We start from the raw sequence: 17,986 nt of genomic DNA on the forward strand, positions 1-17,986 counted from the left end.
TGTTGCAATATGTAGCTATGAATAATAGTTCCAAATCTCTCCAGAGTAGCCCTAGAGTAGCTAAGAACCTAGGCGTTATTCGCGGAGTGAAGTGTGCTGTCTGAAATTTCGATTTCGATAAAATAGGTATGTCTAAAAACACCGCTATGAAACCAGCTTTCAAATGAAAAATCAGTTGACCCATTTAAGAGCTATGGTGCCTACAGACAGCAATATCCTTATTTTCAAGACACATACACATACATACACACATGTCAGTCAAACTTAATAATAGTGCTCAATTATCATTGAATCACAATTTTTTTAAAGTCTATAAAGAGTGCCACTGCCGGACAAAGGCCGAATGGTAATAACGTCGATATCGATTTAATAATGACATTATTGACATCCAAACTTCAAACATCTCTGAAAATAAAACAATTTAATTAGACCTTATTTCTAGTATCAGTTGAGAATTTAGTGATGTGCCGTGGGAAATTTCCCGGAAACAGGAATATTCCCTTATGGGATTTTCCCCGGAAATTTCCCTCGTTCCCAGGAATATTCCCAAAACTCGCTCCCGAGAACGTTTCCAGGTAATTTCCCACCTAAGTAACTTTCCCGGGAACGACTCAACACTAGATATGCGGATCCTGAACACATCATTGAGAGCTTATAATATGTAAACTGTACGTAATTAGGCATTAAAACACTCGTGTAATGACTTCATGAAACTCACTTTCGTATCCCACACTCGTATTTTAACGCCATGTACATTATGTAGCAGTAACATAAACTCTCCAGTTGCCCCGCTAACTCTGCTAGATTATGCTTCCGCGTTTACCAGGACAGCATAAAACAGAGGAGGTTAGGTTTAACCGAGTGCACTAGGTCACCTGCTTTAGAGACTGAGGGTCAACAACACAAATAATATATCAGGAAAATAATTTTTAAAAAACTATAACCCGACTATGGATTATTTTTCATATCACAACTCATACTTTGCGGAAGTCTATTAATATTAATCTCATCATGACCGGCAAAGTGGATGGGAAGAGGCCTGGACGCGGACGCAGTCCAGTACGTTGGTCTGACCAGATCCGCACCGCTCTTGACTCCACAGTTCACATGGCGTTCCACACCGCCAGAGACAGAACCAGATGGAGAAAGATCATAAGAGAGAAAGTAGTAGAAAATGGAGGTCACGACCCTCAATGTTGAGGAATACTAAATCTATATCATCCAGGCCCTGGGTCGAAATTATTTTCTTTGTCTTGTTTTGAACCACTCGGACACGCTAGTATTTCTCTATTTTAACAAATAAATAAAAAACGAGCGAGTGCTGTAGATTACATTTACCATGAGACAAATTAAAAACGAAATTTCATCTCATACAAAAAGCTACACTGCTTTGCTTTGCCCGAAGGTTGACTGGTAGAGAATGCCTTATAGCATTAAGTCAGCCTTTTGTATTATTGTATTTTCTTTTGTGCAATAAAAGTGAAATAAATATATACACGATAAATCCGGCAACAAAAATTTTTTTTTGGGCTTATCCGTTTGGGAGGTAAGTACACTCAGCCGAAAAATTTCACCTGAATCATCCTGTTTTGTACTAAAAGACAAATTGGGACAATCGAACTTCATTCATTTTAGTATCTGGTACATAAAAACACTGAAAACACAGTTTTTAAAATTGTTAAAACCATAAATGACCCTGAGACCAAAATAAAGTGAGATCAGTTGCAGCAAACTCCAATAACTCTGCTTGCATTTTCTTCCGCGTTTACTAGGACGGCATAAAATAAAGAAGGTGCATAGTGGCCTAATAATGGGCACTCTAATGAACTGTACCCCTACTGGCTCTGAACGTGGATCACTTAGTAAAGAACTTATCGGACGAAGTTAGTGGTATCACAGCTTGAGTGTAAGCAGAAATAGCTTCGCATAACGGAACAACATATACATAACACACAGAGCTTCTAATACTGTCAAAATGACATGCCAAAAACGTTTTCCAAACAAAGATAAAATTGTATGGCTACTAGTAGTTTTAATTTGTTTTTGTGAATAAATACTCCGTTTCGTGGACATGTTTTCATAAATGTCTTTAAAAAAGTTCGACTAATAATAAAATTACATTTTTAGTACAATTAAGCTTTTATCGCTAACTCTATTTTTTTCCACAGGCAACTAATACTCATCGAAACAATTCTAACAACCCCGAACACAATAAGTTTGCGTTGTTCTATCAGGGGGGTTGTCGTTGAGATTCAAGATGGCGAAGACGTCTCGAGAATTTTTTTTTTGTGTTTTGCTCATTTATGTTGTTCAAAGTGTAGTATTGATAGCTTATTATGCAGTGAACTATCGTGGAAGTGTGCAGTTAATGAAAAACTAATCTTGAAACGCGTTTAACCATGTTTTAATCAACATCCGGCAATCCATCGTGGCTTTTAGTAAAGTCCAGCTATCTATTTACTAAAAGCAACTACCGAACAACGTCATGCTCTACGAGCACACTTAAAACTTACAACGAAACTTGACATTGGCAAAATCATCATAGATTTGATGGAAGCCATATTTTAAAAGAAGAAGAAGTAGTAGTTGTTCTATCACAGAATTCACAGAGTTGCCATGGCATGGCAAAATTTCAGCTCAATCGGAAATCGGGAAGTGGGTCAAAGTTAGCTTCCAAGATTTCACCCACCCTCCACCCTAGCAAATAAACAAACATATATTTACATACTTGTACTAACAGGGCAAGTTAAATAAAAGCTTGTAAAATATTCGAGTTTTTAAATGATAAAAGCGCAATGTGCAATGGGATCAAAGTTCAAACGCAACCTGTAACTTTGCTCGCGTTTTCTTCTGCATTTACCAGGACTGCAGAAACCATAGGAGATGAACTGAGGCCCCAAAACGGAACTAGGTCTAAGGAAGACAGATGTAGGTTTGGAAGAGACGAGAGTAGGGACAGTTCAATAATAACGAGTACATCATTTAAAAATGGCATGTTTTCCATAATTCGCATTTTATAGTTATTTGTTTTACAAGGGGGCAAAGCTGTTGTTTAACCGCTCGTGCATTGGCATTGGTGTCACTATTGATTGATACCCGAGCAAGCGTAAGATTCCAAAATTGAACCACAAGCGGAGCGAGTGAAGTGATCATGTTTTCCTAAAAAAAAACTCAAAAATAACGGGGTCATAGTTCAAACGCAACCTGTAACTTCGCTCGCATTTACTTCCGCGTTTACCAGGACTGCATACACTGCAGGAGATGAAGATCACAGCCCAAAACGCAGACGCAGCGAGACACAGTTCCACAATAACGAAACGAGCATTTAAACGTAGATTGTTTTCCATAATTCGCATATTAGACTTTTTATGGTGACATTGTTAAGTATAGTTTTTTTATACTACGCCGTTGGCAAACAAGCATACGGCCCGCCTGATGGTAAGCAGTCTCCGTAGCCTATGGACGCCTGCAACTCAAGAGGTTACAGGCGCGTTGCCGACCCTAACACTTCGCACCCTCGTTGGGGTTAGTTTGAATATTAGAATGTTTTTATGGTGTAATTGGCATTCTAAAAATTCATTAAAGATATGACAAGCAAATATTTGTATGGGACCAACTCTATCAAGGCAATAGAAAAGTTAGAAATGAGAGTCAAAATCGTATATTTAGCTAATATATAACTTTTTAGGTAATATTTTCTTAAAAGCCTAGTGCTGGACGCTAAGGTCGGACGTATCTTGTCAGACGTCAGACGTATGCAAAATATATATTCGATTCTTCACATTGAATAGAAAATTGTATAAAAACTCCTGAAATCTGCATCATTGTATTAAATTTATGTTTAAAAAAACATACAGAAAGTCAGACCACCAGGTCAGAGTCCAATCAGATCTACTCTAGAATATTCTTCCGCGTTTACTAGGGCTGCATGAAATTCAGGAGGTTGCCATACTAGGTATATAGGTCACCAGTTCATCTTGATATTCTAGATGCTATAGTAATAGTACCTATCGATCCTTTATACAGGAAGGTGATAGAGAGCTATAGCTTCAGAAGAACACAGTTCTTACCATAGCATATATTTCATACATAGAATTGTCAGGTAGACTGAAATAACAACATTGCACACGGTCAAGTCTACCAGAGTCTAATTAAAACTTTTCATAAACGTGTCCTTAAGCTGCTGCAAATATTGGATGAGGGTGGGACAGTGGTGCCAGCCTGGCGGCTATGGTCCACAATAGTTATTTGACAGTTGACATATGAAAAAAAAGAACACATTTTTTCCACTTTTATTCCGCCACCACGCATTTAGCACATATCTTTTACATTCTTTGTTACCTGCAGAGAAAGTGCATAGGAAGAGATAGCCATGTGCAATCTTTAAAAAAAGATATATGCAAGATTTTAAATACGACAGATCCTTGCACTACCTGTTGACTATTGTATGAGTTCTAAATTTCCTGCTACCTAAAGGTTGTCTGGAAGAGATCGCTTTTTAGCGATAAGACCGCCTATTGTTACCTTTTTCTATTTTCCTTTAAAATTCATTTGTAATTTTACATGTATGTAAAATGTTTAATTGTTGGTGCAATAAATAATATTTACTTTACTTACTTACTTACGACAGTATTTTTTTTAGTTTTTGTTGTTGACAGTAGTATGAGCATTTTGAAAATGTAGAAAATCTTCAGGACTAGGTCGCGGACACCGTAAAATAGGATTTTTGTTTTAGTTCTCTTGTTACAAAATGGCAACAAAAAAGGAAATTTCATTGGGTCAACATTCAATCGATGCTACTCTGAATTTTCTTACGCGTTTACTGGGACCGCATCAAATTGAGGAGGTAGCTGTAGCTATACTATATATTAGGTATGTAGGTCACCTGTTATATGTACTGGCGGGCTTGTTTCCGCAACTTAGGTTACCTATTTATTCGGCAGGGAAGAGATAGATATACCGCAGTTAGGGGGCGGCGCAATTGAATTATTTAGAAGTACTATTTTTAACCCCCGACACAAAAAGGGGATGTTATAAGTTTGACCGCTATATTGATTGGGATCATAAATTAAGTAATATTACAGTTTACACCAATGCGCTACATAGATTCAACATTTAACTAAACAAGGTACTAACTAATTAAAACTAGCCTTAATCTACAAAGTATCTATCTTGCTCTTTCTCAAGCACCCTCTTCCATTCTGACATCAGTCTCGCTATCCCTATATGTGTGTATCTGTCTGTGTAAAGCGGATTTTCTAGCGGTACCTAGTTCTTTTACCTGTTTTTTTCTTATCAGTTCATCTGTTTCATTGTGTAGGGGGATTTTAAAATTTTGAATGGAAAATGTGGTTATTTACAATCTTATTTTAATGATTGCAAAGTGTTTTTATTAATACATATTTATAACTGCGACTCGCAATAAACCTCCAACACGTAAAAATATCTAAACTCTTTAGAATTACTGGGACATAACCTACTGGTCTATTTGTATACTGTTCTGGATTCTGGATTAAATAAGCTTATACTTTTTCATACGACCCTAGTACACCCGGAAGAAAACGCGAGCTGCAATCGCGGTTTGTAGTGACATGGCCTGAATTCCAAAGTTTTTTTTTTTAATAAACATTTGTTACCTATTACTATTTGATATATGGTTCTGACTTCTGAATAAAAACTTTCTTGAGTTTTTTGTTTAGAAAATAAAAAGAAAAAAAACTATGCTGGCTTATTCATATAGGGGAAGCACATACAGTGTGATATGAAAAAACAGAAACAAAATAAAATGGAACTGAAAAAAATATTGCAACATTTTACACAAGCAAACAATTCAAAAATGTGACAGGCAGTTACGAAGAAAGTGGCGCCCTCTGTATTTTCTACTATTTTGTCGCACTGTAGAGTTGGCCAAACGACGCCGTAGCTTTTAGAAGATTGCATGTAATCAAGAAATTTCGACCGGTACCTCCGAGATCCGGTGTCCGGAGCTCTGGGCACCATAGTAGTTTTTTATACTCGTTGACTGTAATGGTTGAATTAAGATTTCGTGTACCAAACTATAATTGCGTACTTTTCATGTATGGCCTCCCACTCAACTATAAGATTCATTTCAATACGCTGTAGTCAACTATAAAAAGAATTGGCCAATCACGTGCCGCTGCGCTCCCATAAAAGTCTAAACGGGCGCGGGGCGGGAGTCGGGAGTCGCGCGTTTATGTCTACATTTTTAAGCATTTTACACAAGCAAACAATTCAAAAATGTGACAGGCAGTTACGAAGAAAGTGGCGCCCTCTGTATTTTCTACTATTTTGTCGCACTGTAGAGTTGGCCAAACGACGCCGTAGCTTTTAGAAGATTGCATGTAATCAAGAAATTTCGACCGGTACCTCCGAGATCCGGTGTCCGGAGCTCTGGGCACCATAGTAGTTTTTTATACTCGTTGACTGTAATGGTTGAATTAAGATTTCGTGTACCAAACTATAATTGCATACTTTTCATGTATGGCCTCCCACTCAACTATAAGATTCATTTCAATACGCTGTAGTCAACTATAAAAAGAATTGGCCAATCACGTGCCGCTGCGCTCCCATAAAAGTCTAAACGGGCGCGGGGCGGGAGTCAGGAGTCGCGCGTTTATGTCTACATTTTTGTCTACTGACATACTTACCAATTTTCATTAATTATTAAGGTTTTTTTAGTATAAAAAGGATTATTTTAGATGACTCGGAGAAAAAGTATTGTATACAATAGTGATATAATCAAGCTTTTCAATCTCGTACCTTACTTGGGCAACTCGGCAAGCTTCGTTGCTTAAACACGGTACTCGACTGAAAAGCTCTCTATTAAGTTATTCACGATTGTACAAAATACTATTTTTAATAATATATAAACAGTTTACTAATATAATAATTATAACGAGTTCGTAGTTGAGTTGACCCTCAAACTGTGCAGTGAGGATACAACAGAATACTGAGATGGTTTTTTCTTCCGCGTGTACTAGGAATGCATAAAACCTAAGAGCACTATTCAAATTCAACACAGCACAAATGAAAACGACAGTTTCTGTATTGATTTTTCTACGTTCTACTATAATCAACCGTATACCGTTACAGATATGAGTGAATTTCAGTTTCATGAAATTCAATAATGAAAATGAAAGTTTCTGCATTATTAAGCGTTTTGCTAAAGCCTACCTTATGTTATAAACTCTTAGAGTTGATTCCAAATAAAGCTATGACAGCACAGCAGTAACTGTGTGAAGTAACATGTAAAAATTGTACTAGATGACAATAATATATTTCAAAGGTAGGTGGCGTTTTGAGTAATTTTGGGAGTTCACCACATAATGCTTTTGATCATGCTATTCTTTTTCGTTCACCAGGATAACATGGAAAATTAGATGAATTTTCGTAGTCACATTGTAATTTACAGATATGTATGTACACCCAGCCGCAAAATAAAGATAGTTTATTACTCAAGTAGGCATAAATTACAATGCGCTTATGAACGTCAAATTTATCGAACGTCAAAAAAAATTGGATATCCACTTCATTAATGAATTCCGTTCATGTGTCCATGTAATTTTGTAGCTTAATATTGCATCGCATGAGTGGAGCCATAGCAGTTAACAACTTTCGGACCAGCCCTTGCACACGACCTTATTGCCATTGTCTTAGAGATGTATACATTTTACGAAAGTGTGCTTGTAAAGATGTTTCTGAGACGCGTTGGAACGGTACGTGCTCGACTCCAAACGGAGGCTTTTGATGCTTCCATAAGTTCCACTGTCTCCATGTACCAACAGCACTCTGCAGTGCCTTATGTCATTGCAATAAGGTTTACGATAGGTAACTTGTCGTCGAGGTAGTAGTAAACGATCCGGTCGCCATCGCCGTCTAAGGACGCGACGCGTTGGAACGGTACGTCCTCGACTCCGAACGGAAGCTTTTGATGCTTTCATCACTGTCTGCATGTACTAACAGCACTCTACAGTGCCTTATGTCATTGCAATAAGGTTCGGATTGGTAGCTTATTTGTCGTCGTGGTAGTAATAGGCGAGGCGGTCGCCATCGCTGTCTAAAGAGGAAACTCGTTGGAAAGGCACGTGTTAGACGCCTACAAGCGATTGCGATACATTCATTACATCCCCGTCCTCATGTACTACAACCTCAGATCATAGAAAGTACTAGATGGCTGACGGAGGCGTGGCGCGTGTCGCCGCGACATGGCCACATCGTGGCCATACCGGCCCGCCGTAAGACAGTAGAAAATTAGCTGTCATTGAACAATGTGCGCGTCAATTTTATTGAAATGCCGAATTATAGCGTTATTTTGTGTCGAAATAGGAGTGCATCCAAAAACTATAAGGATCATGGAGTTACATACCACATTTTTTTTCACGTATTAGTCAATAAAACCACACATTTTAACAAATAAATCCAGTGACATATGATTTTTCTGAGTCAGACCATGTTGTCATACAAACGCGTGGCAATTTATCTATGCATCCTACATTGACGCTTTGGCATGGAAAACTATTTGTAGTGTCCATAGCAACGGCGCAATGCATTAAACCGCTAACGATATTCACAGGGGCATTATTGTTTCTTGGTACGACCGCCAACCGCTCCCTTCATTGACGCCGCGAAGTAGAGTGGTGCTCTTGCATATAATTGATCTTTGAGCGTTATCGATAAAAATGTTTGGATATAGTGTGTATGAAAGTAATTATTTTTCAAGTAAAATTTTACAATTATTTTATATGCACCTAATGTTTAATTTAATACTTATTAATTTGGATTAAAAATCGAATAAGTAAGCCAAAAAATAAACTGATTTAATTAAGTACAATTTATTTATAACATTATAGTTTATACCTATAAATATATTTTATTCAGGTTCTTAGCAACGATTCGAATAACTGCACTGGGTATAATCAAATATGTTCATGATTGCAATTTTTTTCAGTTTCCCGAAAAATTCCAGTATTAAAAAAAATGGATAGATGCTACAGGTAGAGGGCCCTAACTGGTTTACGAGCGAGAAAAGTGTTATTTGTTTGGATCATTTTCAAGAAAAATGTTTCCAGTTACACTTCACCTCATTTATATAACGATAGAATATAAATATGTTTAAAATAATAGTATATTGTTATACTTAGTCGATCCAAAAGTTCTATCAGAAAGATTTTTACTGATAATTATGATTACTCTTTCCTTATTATTCGTACATATGATTTAAAAGCTTATTTAATGGTGCATTATACTTACAATATAATTTACTATAACTTGCTTTCGCAGTTCTTCATAACTCTATGTAACATGCTGGAATTGCTTTCAATTTGTGACGAAATATGCTATAATAAACTGAAACTATTTTTTTAATGAAGCGCTCACGTCTAACGACAATCCCAAAGTAAACAATTTAAACAAACATTACATCAAATACTGACTAAAATTTAAACCAATTTGATTAGTTAAGCATAAACAAGCTTTCGCATCATGGTACATGTTTTTTTTTTTTTAATTAAAAGCTTTGTATTACATTTTATCAGTAAAAACCTTTGTGAGAGAACTTATGGATCAACTAATATACCTTACACGTACCTTAAAATTCTTACCTCGTAAATAAGGTCAAAAATTTAAAGGAATATAAATTAAGTCTATGGCAATTATAACTTAAAACAAAAATGTCAAAACTCTAAGGTCATGTTACTCATGTTCAGAACATGTAAAATATCGATAGCTCTATCGAATTGTCCTCACTCTAGTGCCGCCGCTCTAAGCTCCTACACCGCGCGGTTTGGCCAATCACAGCGCGTGAGTTGGTTGTCTGGCCACGCCTTTAATGATGTGGTGGGGGACAGTTGGAGACAGCGAGACTCGTTGAAATTATGCTTCGTTATAAATCTCCTTACTTCTTATATCTATGACTACAACACTCTTCATTGACCATCGGTGCACCTTACGTGTTTGCAACAAGGTTTAAGATTAGTAACTTACTTGTCGTCGAGGTAGTAGTAAACGAGCCGGTCGCCATCGCCGTCTAAGGACGCGACGCGTTGGAACGGTACGTGCTCGACCCCAACTGGAGGCTGTTGCGATACTTTCACGAAGTCTGCACCGCACTGTTGAAGGAATTATTAGACCTTTTTATTTATTTTTTCAGATGATTAAATTATTAGCGAGGGAAAGCGAGGTTACAAATAAAACATAAGTTACAGCCCAGATGATTTGTAGAGATATGCAGATGTTTACCGATTAACTCTATTTTTGTTGACATTTAACGGCACATTTAAGTGTAGAACGGACATTATGTACAACGATTAGACCGGATTATATCGCGTATAACGAATTTTTCTCAAACTTGCAAGGAAATGTTGACATGACTTACTTCAAATTACGTCGGGAAATACTACGTATCCGGTGGTCATGGAATTCAACCATCGAATATTAGTAATTCGTAATTTCTTTTAGCTGTGTAAACCTACGAATAAACCTACTTGGCCCGCAACCCTTCGTTTCCCGGCCTGTATAGTAATGTACTATTAAATACATCCCGACGTTTTGAGCCCTTAACAATTTTACAGCGCTCGTGGTCAACGGTAGACTGGATTAAAACTTTTTACGTGGGTAGTTTTGTACAATGTAATTGTAGAATAAAATTATCATTATATTACACTCAAGGCCAAAAGTATGGTCACAAGGTTGTTTTCTTTAATAAATAAATATTTATAGGACATTATTACACAAATTGACTAAGTCCCACAGTAAGCTCAATAAGGCTTGTGTTGAGGGTACTTAGACAACGATATATATTATATAGAAATACTTAAATACATAGAAAACACCCATGACTCAGGAACAAATATCCATGCCTATCGCACGAATACATGCCCTTACCAGGATTTGAACCCGGGACCATCAGCAGTAGGCAGGGTCACTGCCCACTAGGCCAAACCGGTCGTCAAATATATAATATCTCATGTTTCTGTCTAGCGAGTATTTTTAACCACAAAAGGTTAAAAATACTCGCTAAATATCAAAACATCCTAAAATATTGTCAAAAATATAAAAAAAAATTATGAAAAAGTAACATGATTATACCCTTTTAATTGCTTTGAAACATGTTGAACTGGCAAATATCATAGCCACAACTTGAGTAAATTACATCGCTTAAAAAATAACACTTTTCTATTAAAATATAAGCTTGTTTCCATACTTTTGGCGTTGGGTGTATGTCATCATCATATTAAAAAATAAAAAAAAACAATTATTACAATTCTTCGAATACTCACATTCAAATTCAATTTCCCTCCATTCCCCCCCAAATTATATAGCACCAGGTCCAACTCCCCATCCAGACTCTTCTTGATAATGTTGAGTTTCTTCCCCCCCACGCCGTTTGCGCCGTCAACGTATAGAGTAGTGTTATAAGATCCGCGGACGGGTAATTTTGCTCGGATGTTCTTGAAAGCGCCTACTATTTTTTCATAGTAACCTGGGAAATTAAAAAAAGGCTTGTGTAGATGTATTGGGTTTCAATAATGCTGATGTTTAGAAGCGCATTAAGTAGTATACCCCGTTTTTTTTTTCAGATTAGAAATTTTATAACCTCAAAAGTAGTGCTTATATTTGTTATTTCGAAAATTAAATCGGAGTAACTATGCACTGAATAATAGTTGTGAGCTTAGAAGCTCTGGTTACCTAGCATGAACGTGCGACTTACAATCCGGAGGTCGCGGGTTCAAACCCGGCTAGCGCAAATGAGTTTTTCGGAAATTATGTGCGATATATCATTTAATATTTATCAGTCGCTTTTCGGTGACGGAAAACATCGTGAGGAAAACGTACTAATCCCAATAATGCCTAGTTTACCCTCTGGGTTGAAAGGTCAGATGGCAGTCGCTTTCGTACTATTTAGTGCCTACGCCAATTCTCGGGACTAGTTGCCAAGCGGACCCCAGGCTCCCACAAAATGCCGGGACAATGCGAGGAAGACGACTACTTTTGAGGTTTAAAAAAATCTAAAAAAAACGAAGTTTTTTAATTTATTTATAAAAGAGAAATTACATCGGCTATGATCGCTTATCTGCCAAACTGCATAGCAGTTTGTTGGCAGAAAACTTATTCTACCCTCCAACATTGTTAAGTAAGTTATTGCTTACTTGATTTATAGCTATATTTATAGTGCGAGTGCGATTTCTTACAAACAATTGTAATAGCTTTAGACAGGCAGACTAGATAAACATTAAGCTAACATAAACATTAGTAGCAATAACAGACTATCTAACTAGGTTTGTTTACCTATTTAGTCAGTCTGTTACTGCATTGTCATGGGAACAGTAGGTATAGGTGCTCGATTTTATTTCAACCAGATACTGGAAAACAACAAACACACGGAGTGAAGCTAAACAAAGTGTGTGGGATAATGAAGCTATCAGGGTGCAGCATCCCACTGCCCCCGAGTGTATTAATATTAGCGCTATACTACCTATACATAATTATACATTTTACGGTAACACGTGCAAGGTATTAACTTCCTTTTACATAAATACATAAAGCAATCGGTTGGCCTATTAATCATGTGACCCGTTCCAGTCCAAGCATTAATGCTTTTTTTAATCGTTTTTTATACACAACCTTTGATACGTTTTGACGGGATCTTAACTGCTCTGGTAATTTATTTAAAATCATGGGCACTAAATATTTTCGAGTACGTTTTCCATAGTAGTTACAGACTTTCGGTATAAACAACCTACGTAGGTTTATTTCCTTGGTGACGCTTCTTGTTTGTATTTTATGGTCTATCGGTTTTTTATAATCATTACGCTGATACTGTTCCAGAGCTATAAGCAAGGACCGTTTTTCATGCACTGGTAATATGTTGCAAATCGGAAAAAGTTTGTCATAGTTACTTCTATTGGCCTGTTTTGTTTTTTTATCTACTAAATATTTTAAAAACCTAATTTGTATTGCTTTTATTCGATCTAGGTATGAGGGAAAAGTGCGGCCGTAGCTACTTAGACCGTAGGATATAATCGAGTCTACAAGTGCGTGATACAACATGTATAGTGTGGCTCTGTTTACTACACTTCGTAAGTGATAAAATTTTCCGAGCACAGATTTGAGTTTATCACATACGTTATTAACATGTGCCGCCCATGACATGTCGCAGTCTACTGTTACCCCGAGGTACTTAAAGCTATTCACGAAGACGATTTCACTACATCTGCAGTCTCGCCCCCCCTTGTGCAAGCAGTCGTAGTCATGCCCAACTATACTTAAATTCGCCTGCAGGGGTTTATTATATGGTGAGCGTATATGCATACATTTTGTCTTATTGAGGTTTATGATAATGCCATTATCGTGTGCCCATTTGATTACGTTGTCCAGGTCATTTTGAACTTTTTCCATTGCAACCGCTATGTCTTTGTCTGCGTACAGCATGCACGTATCGTCTGCATACATATAAATCTTACACTCGCGTACCACATTACATAGACTATTTACGTGCATGATGTAGCCGACAGGACCATAGACCGAGCCAGTGGGCACGCCGTAGCGCACGGCGGCGCACTCGCCGGCGTGACCGCGCACCACCGTGCGCAGCGCGCGCGCCGCCAGGTAGGCGCGCAGCCACGCCAGCAGCGGGCCCCGCACGCCACACTCGTGCATGGCCTGCAAGAGCTGCGAGTGGTCGAGGGTGTCAAATGCCTTTTTGAAGTCAATGAACACCGCCACTACCTGTTTTTTCTCATTGAGGTGCTCATTAACATAATCAGTAAACTCGGCAAGTGCAGTGGCGGTGCTCCGACCCCTCCTGAAACCGTGTTGCGCGTCAGAGATAACGTTGTGTTTTTCTAAAAATTCAGTTATCTGGCGGACTATTATTTTCTCTGTTATCTTATTAATAACAGAAAGAATAGCAATCGGCCTGTAGTTGCAGAAATCAAGGTGAAGTATATTACAGTGAACTTAAACCCTCTTATTCTCTAGCCACCCAAAGGCATAAAGGCCTTCCATTCCACTGTTTACGCTGACAAATCAAATTGCATTTGTTTTGGCCAATGCTCGGAACCGGTTTTAAAAATAGCGGCAAATATCGGTTGATTTGGGTCTTACTCTGAACTTTCATAAGAACGCGAACGTTTTAAGAACTTTATTGTAACCAGAATAAACCGGTTTATTCGACGAGTGACGAGACGGCCGGCCGGCTCGGTGGTGTGCCGCGTAAACAAAGACACCGACATAGGAAGTAACCGGTTTTTATTGTTCTAAACCGGTTAATCAGACAATAACTTTATGAAAAAGTTGTCTTGACGGTTTACGGTTTTACGAACGAAACCGAAATTAAAAGGTTTTGCGCCAAGTACATGATAACGGCTTGGAAATTTAACCGGTTTCCGAGGCTTGGTCTTGGCTATAGGTGACGAAAGGACAAGAGATGATGATTAGAGTTAACTTTTCTATAAACGAAAGATGTGTGATTACTGATTTGATTAAATCTGTTGAACATCAAACTATTCACATAGTCAGGTATGTCGAGAAAAAAACAAAGTAAAATTGAGGACAACAACTCCCTGGTGGTATGTATGTAACAGGTAGTGCAGAGTTCAAAGATCAGAGAGTATTACCGCATAGACACACAGAAATACATAAAATAATTACATAATAAAATAATGTTAATACATAAATACACCGCACAACAAGGCAGATATTAATAATGAAGTTTTTAATAATGGGAGGAAATTTAGCAAGTCTCGTTTTCACCGACAAAGTATTCCATAATGGAACTCGAAAGATGATGAACAATGTGTTGCTTTCAACAGCAGAAAATACCCATTTTACGAGTATACTTAATTATGTGTAGTTATTGACACAAAGTAACTAATAGTAAAAGAAATGAAATTAATGAAATTCTGTCTGCTTTGAAATCGCGAAGCGCCTGGTTGACGTAACTGGTGACCGAAGAGCTAGCTTCCTCGCACAACGTATCAGCATTGCTATACAACGAGGAAATGCCCCCATCATCCTTGGTACAATGCCTCAAGGGCCTATTTTAGATTTAAGCTAGTTATAATAACACCACTGTATATATTTATAATGTATACGGTTATTGTAAACAAAATAGTACTTAAGAACAGAAATTTCTATCACCTACTGTTGACGTTTAGCTACTCAACCTGGTCGTTATTGTACTGCATGAGCTGATTGTCAACGTGTGAAGGATAAAAAACAAATAATATTTTAAGTGTTTGCGTATGACATAAAGAGATTAATTGTGATTTGTAAGTAATGAAACACCCAATTGAAATATTGTTATTTATAAACGCGATCATAAAGCGATGTGCGGTATGCGGACCCTGAGAAGTTAACCCTATTGACTAAGTTAGGTGACGCACGTCGGTAAGTGTGCCAATTTAAGTACCCACTTTGCAATACAAGCTGTGTAGAAAAATGGATACTTAGTGAGGTAACTAGCTGTATTTGTAGCTTAAAGTCAAATATTCAGGCTTGGTTATAATGTAAATGATCATATTAGTTCGAATTGTATGAAGTTACGAGGTTTGCGAAGTAAAGCCGTAAAACTTTTGCCTACTGACCTCGCTCACCTGGAGTACTCACGAGAGAGTACGGTCCGTATTTTCTACCTGAAGACAGTAAGGTATTTTGAATGCCGTCTAAATAAATACTTGGTAGATTACTAAAATAAATTATAACATGTCAATAAATATTTCGGTGCAGTACACATATCACCTAGCCCCAAACTAAACTTTTCTATAGGTACTTGGCAACAATATAAAAATACAAATTGATACAGGTAAATACATAAATAAATGACATGAATCAGCCAAGCCCCACAGTAGGCTCAATAAATAAATGACATGAATGAGCCAAGCCCCACAGTAGGCTCAATAAATAAATGACATGAATGAGCCAAGCCCCACAGTAGGCTCAATAAGAAGTGGGTTTTGGAAAATAGGCGATAAATAACTTAACAGAAACATACATAACTGAGGGGAAAATATTTATGCTTCAAACAAACAAATAAAAGCCTTTACGGGGATTCAAACCCAGGACCAGGAGTTTCACAGACTGTGTCCAATGGAATTACTAAAATCAAAGATAAAAGTAACCGTGGACTCGTGTATCTAAAAAGGCGAGTTGTACACTTGCTTGCAACCAACTTTATGTAAAACAGTATGTAAAGTACCTTCTTCAATAGGAGTAATGCAGGCTGGGAGTGGTGACGATGCCGAACCTTTCAGTGCCATCACTCCATGTATTTGTATATACATATATAACAGTTATGTAAAGTACCTTCTTCAGTGGGCGTGCCGTAAGTGTTGTCGTTTCTGCAGCGCACGCAGTAGTGCAGGATGGGCGTGGTGACGATGCCGAACTCTTTGGCGGTGCCTTTCAGTGCCATCACGCCGTGTACCGCGGCCGCTGCTAATCGGGGGCTTGTGTATCTGTGAAAAAGAAATAAAAACAATTATTTTGTGATAAATAAAATAGTTATTGATTGTAGAAGATGTGTAAAACCCTGTCGGATGCTCCAGGTATCGCTGGAGCGGCATGGTGGAGGCGGATCTGCGCGAAGTCCGAGTCAACAATTGGCGAAAAGCGCAGGATCGAAAAATTGGCACTCTTGTGTCGGAGGCCAAGGCTCATATTGGGTCACTGAGCCAACGGAATAAGTAATAGATAGATAGGTAAAACTTTTACCCCCTTATTCATAAACGTCTACTAAAGTTACGATACCGCTAATAATCGTTTGTCCCTTTCCATCATACCAATACGTCGGAAAGGGACAAACGATTATTAGCGGCATCGTAACTTTAGTAGACGTTTATGAATAAGGGGGTTAATATCTAATCTTTCGTTAGACTCAGACATTAAATATATTAAATCGTGAGTCGTTTTAAGATATTTAATACAAAAGTGCATATTGCATAATGTCAATTTCCATGCGTATATTGCATTACACGGATGCGGTCTGCGGTCACAGGATATCTCTATTAGTATCAAGCAACTGTTGTTTATTAATAGATATCTTCACTGCCAAGGCACATATAGATGACTTAACTTTTGTGCTTATACTAGTAGATAAATCATATAATAAATGACGTATGAAATGAAATACGATTTGAATTTACATCATTTCCAATTAAAAGAATAAGGATTTTTACTTAATCATTGTTTTTATATCTCAGATACTAAAATGACAGTTGGATTGTCTCAATTCCGCCCGATTCCTCATTTTCATAAAAAAAAATTGATATAAAAGCAGCTATTTGAGTAATAAATTGGCCGATCGAACTGTAACTGTAACTCCTCTGGAGTTGCAGACGTACATAGGCTACGGAGACTGCTTACCATCAGGCGGGCCGTATGCTTGTTTGCCACCGACGTAGTATTAAAAAAAAAGTAAGAAAGAGAATGTGACATGCGTCAATGAAGGACATGATTCGTGACGTCACAGTGAGAACTCTGTACGTAGTATTATCTTTCTGTGGTCATACCTGGTATCCATGCCGATGAAAACGCTGGCCTTCAGTCCCATATCGGCGTTCACCTGCTTGATCACCTCCACCGTCGTTGCTTCCAAGTCATTGTCACTGGAAAACAATACATTCATTCAAATGATGATAGTCATCACTAGATGTTTCAGGCTAAACCTATCTTATTATATTTCTTATTCCATCGCGCGTCGCACTCAGTCATCCAATAAAATAAATCTATAGGAAAAAACCCCTTGTACCCTTTGACAGAATCAACCACTCCTTTTTTTGAGTTTAAGATCCACGTGGAATGGACTAGGGGTATTTTACAAAATGTAAACAAACAAAACCAGGAAACTTACGCACTATCGAGTCAGTATCTTTCTTCACCTCCCTAATGTTCGGCCTTCGGCCTCGTACGGAAGCGGCCTTCGGCCTCGTACGGAAGCGCGTGATGCTCAGACACTCCGGGTTTTCGG

The 17,986-nt window shown here is 37.8% G+C and overlaps 1 protein-coding gene across 3 annotated transcripts in view; it reads right to left on the reverse strand.

Moving 5' to 3' along the window:
- Positions 1-17,986, reverse strand: part of LOC133529735 (phosphoacetylglucosamine mutase) — a 42,297-nt gene that overhangs the window by 12,568 nt on the left and 11,743 nt on the right. Inside the window, exons 4-8 of one of the 3 annotated variants that reach the window (XM_061867534.1) lie at positions 17,529-17,624; positions 16,324-16,475; positions 15,615-15,653; positions 11,298-11,500; positions 10,003-10,127 (exon numbers count right to left, since the gene is read on the reverse strand). In XM_061867534.1, the coding sequence (XP_061723518.1) occupies positions 10,003-10,127; positions 11,298-11,500; positions 15,615-15,653; positions 16,324-16,475; positions 17,529-17,624 (615 nt within the window). Of the gene's footprint in view, positions 1-10,002; positions 10,128-11,297; positions 11,501-15,605; positions 15,654-16,323; positions 16,476-17,528; positions 17,625-17,986 lie in introns of all 3 variants that reach the window. The other 2 variants (XM_061867533.1, XM_061867535.1) reach the window with 2 other exon arrangements.

Source organism: Cydia pomonella, chromosome 21 (genome assembly GCF_033807575.1).
Source record: "Cydia pomonella isolate Wapato2018A chromosome 21, ilCydPomo1, whole genome shotgun sequence".
Classification (NCBI taxonomy): domain Eukaryota; kingdom Metazoa; phylum Arthropoda; class Insecta; order Lepidoptera; family Tortricidae; genus Cydia; species Cydia pomonella.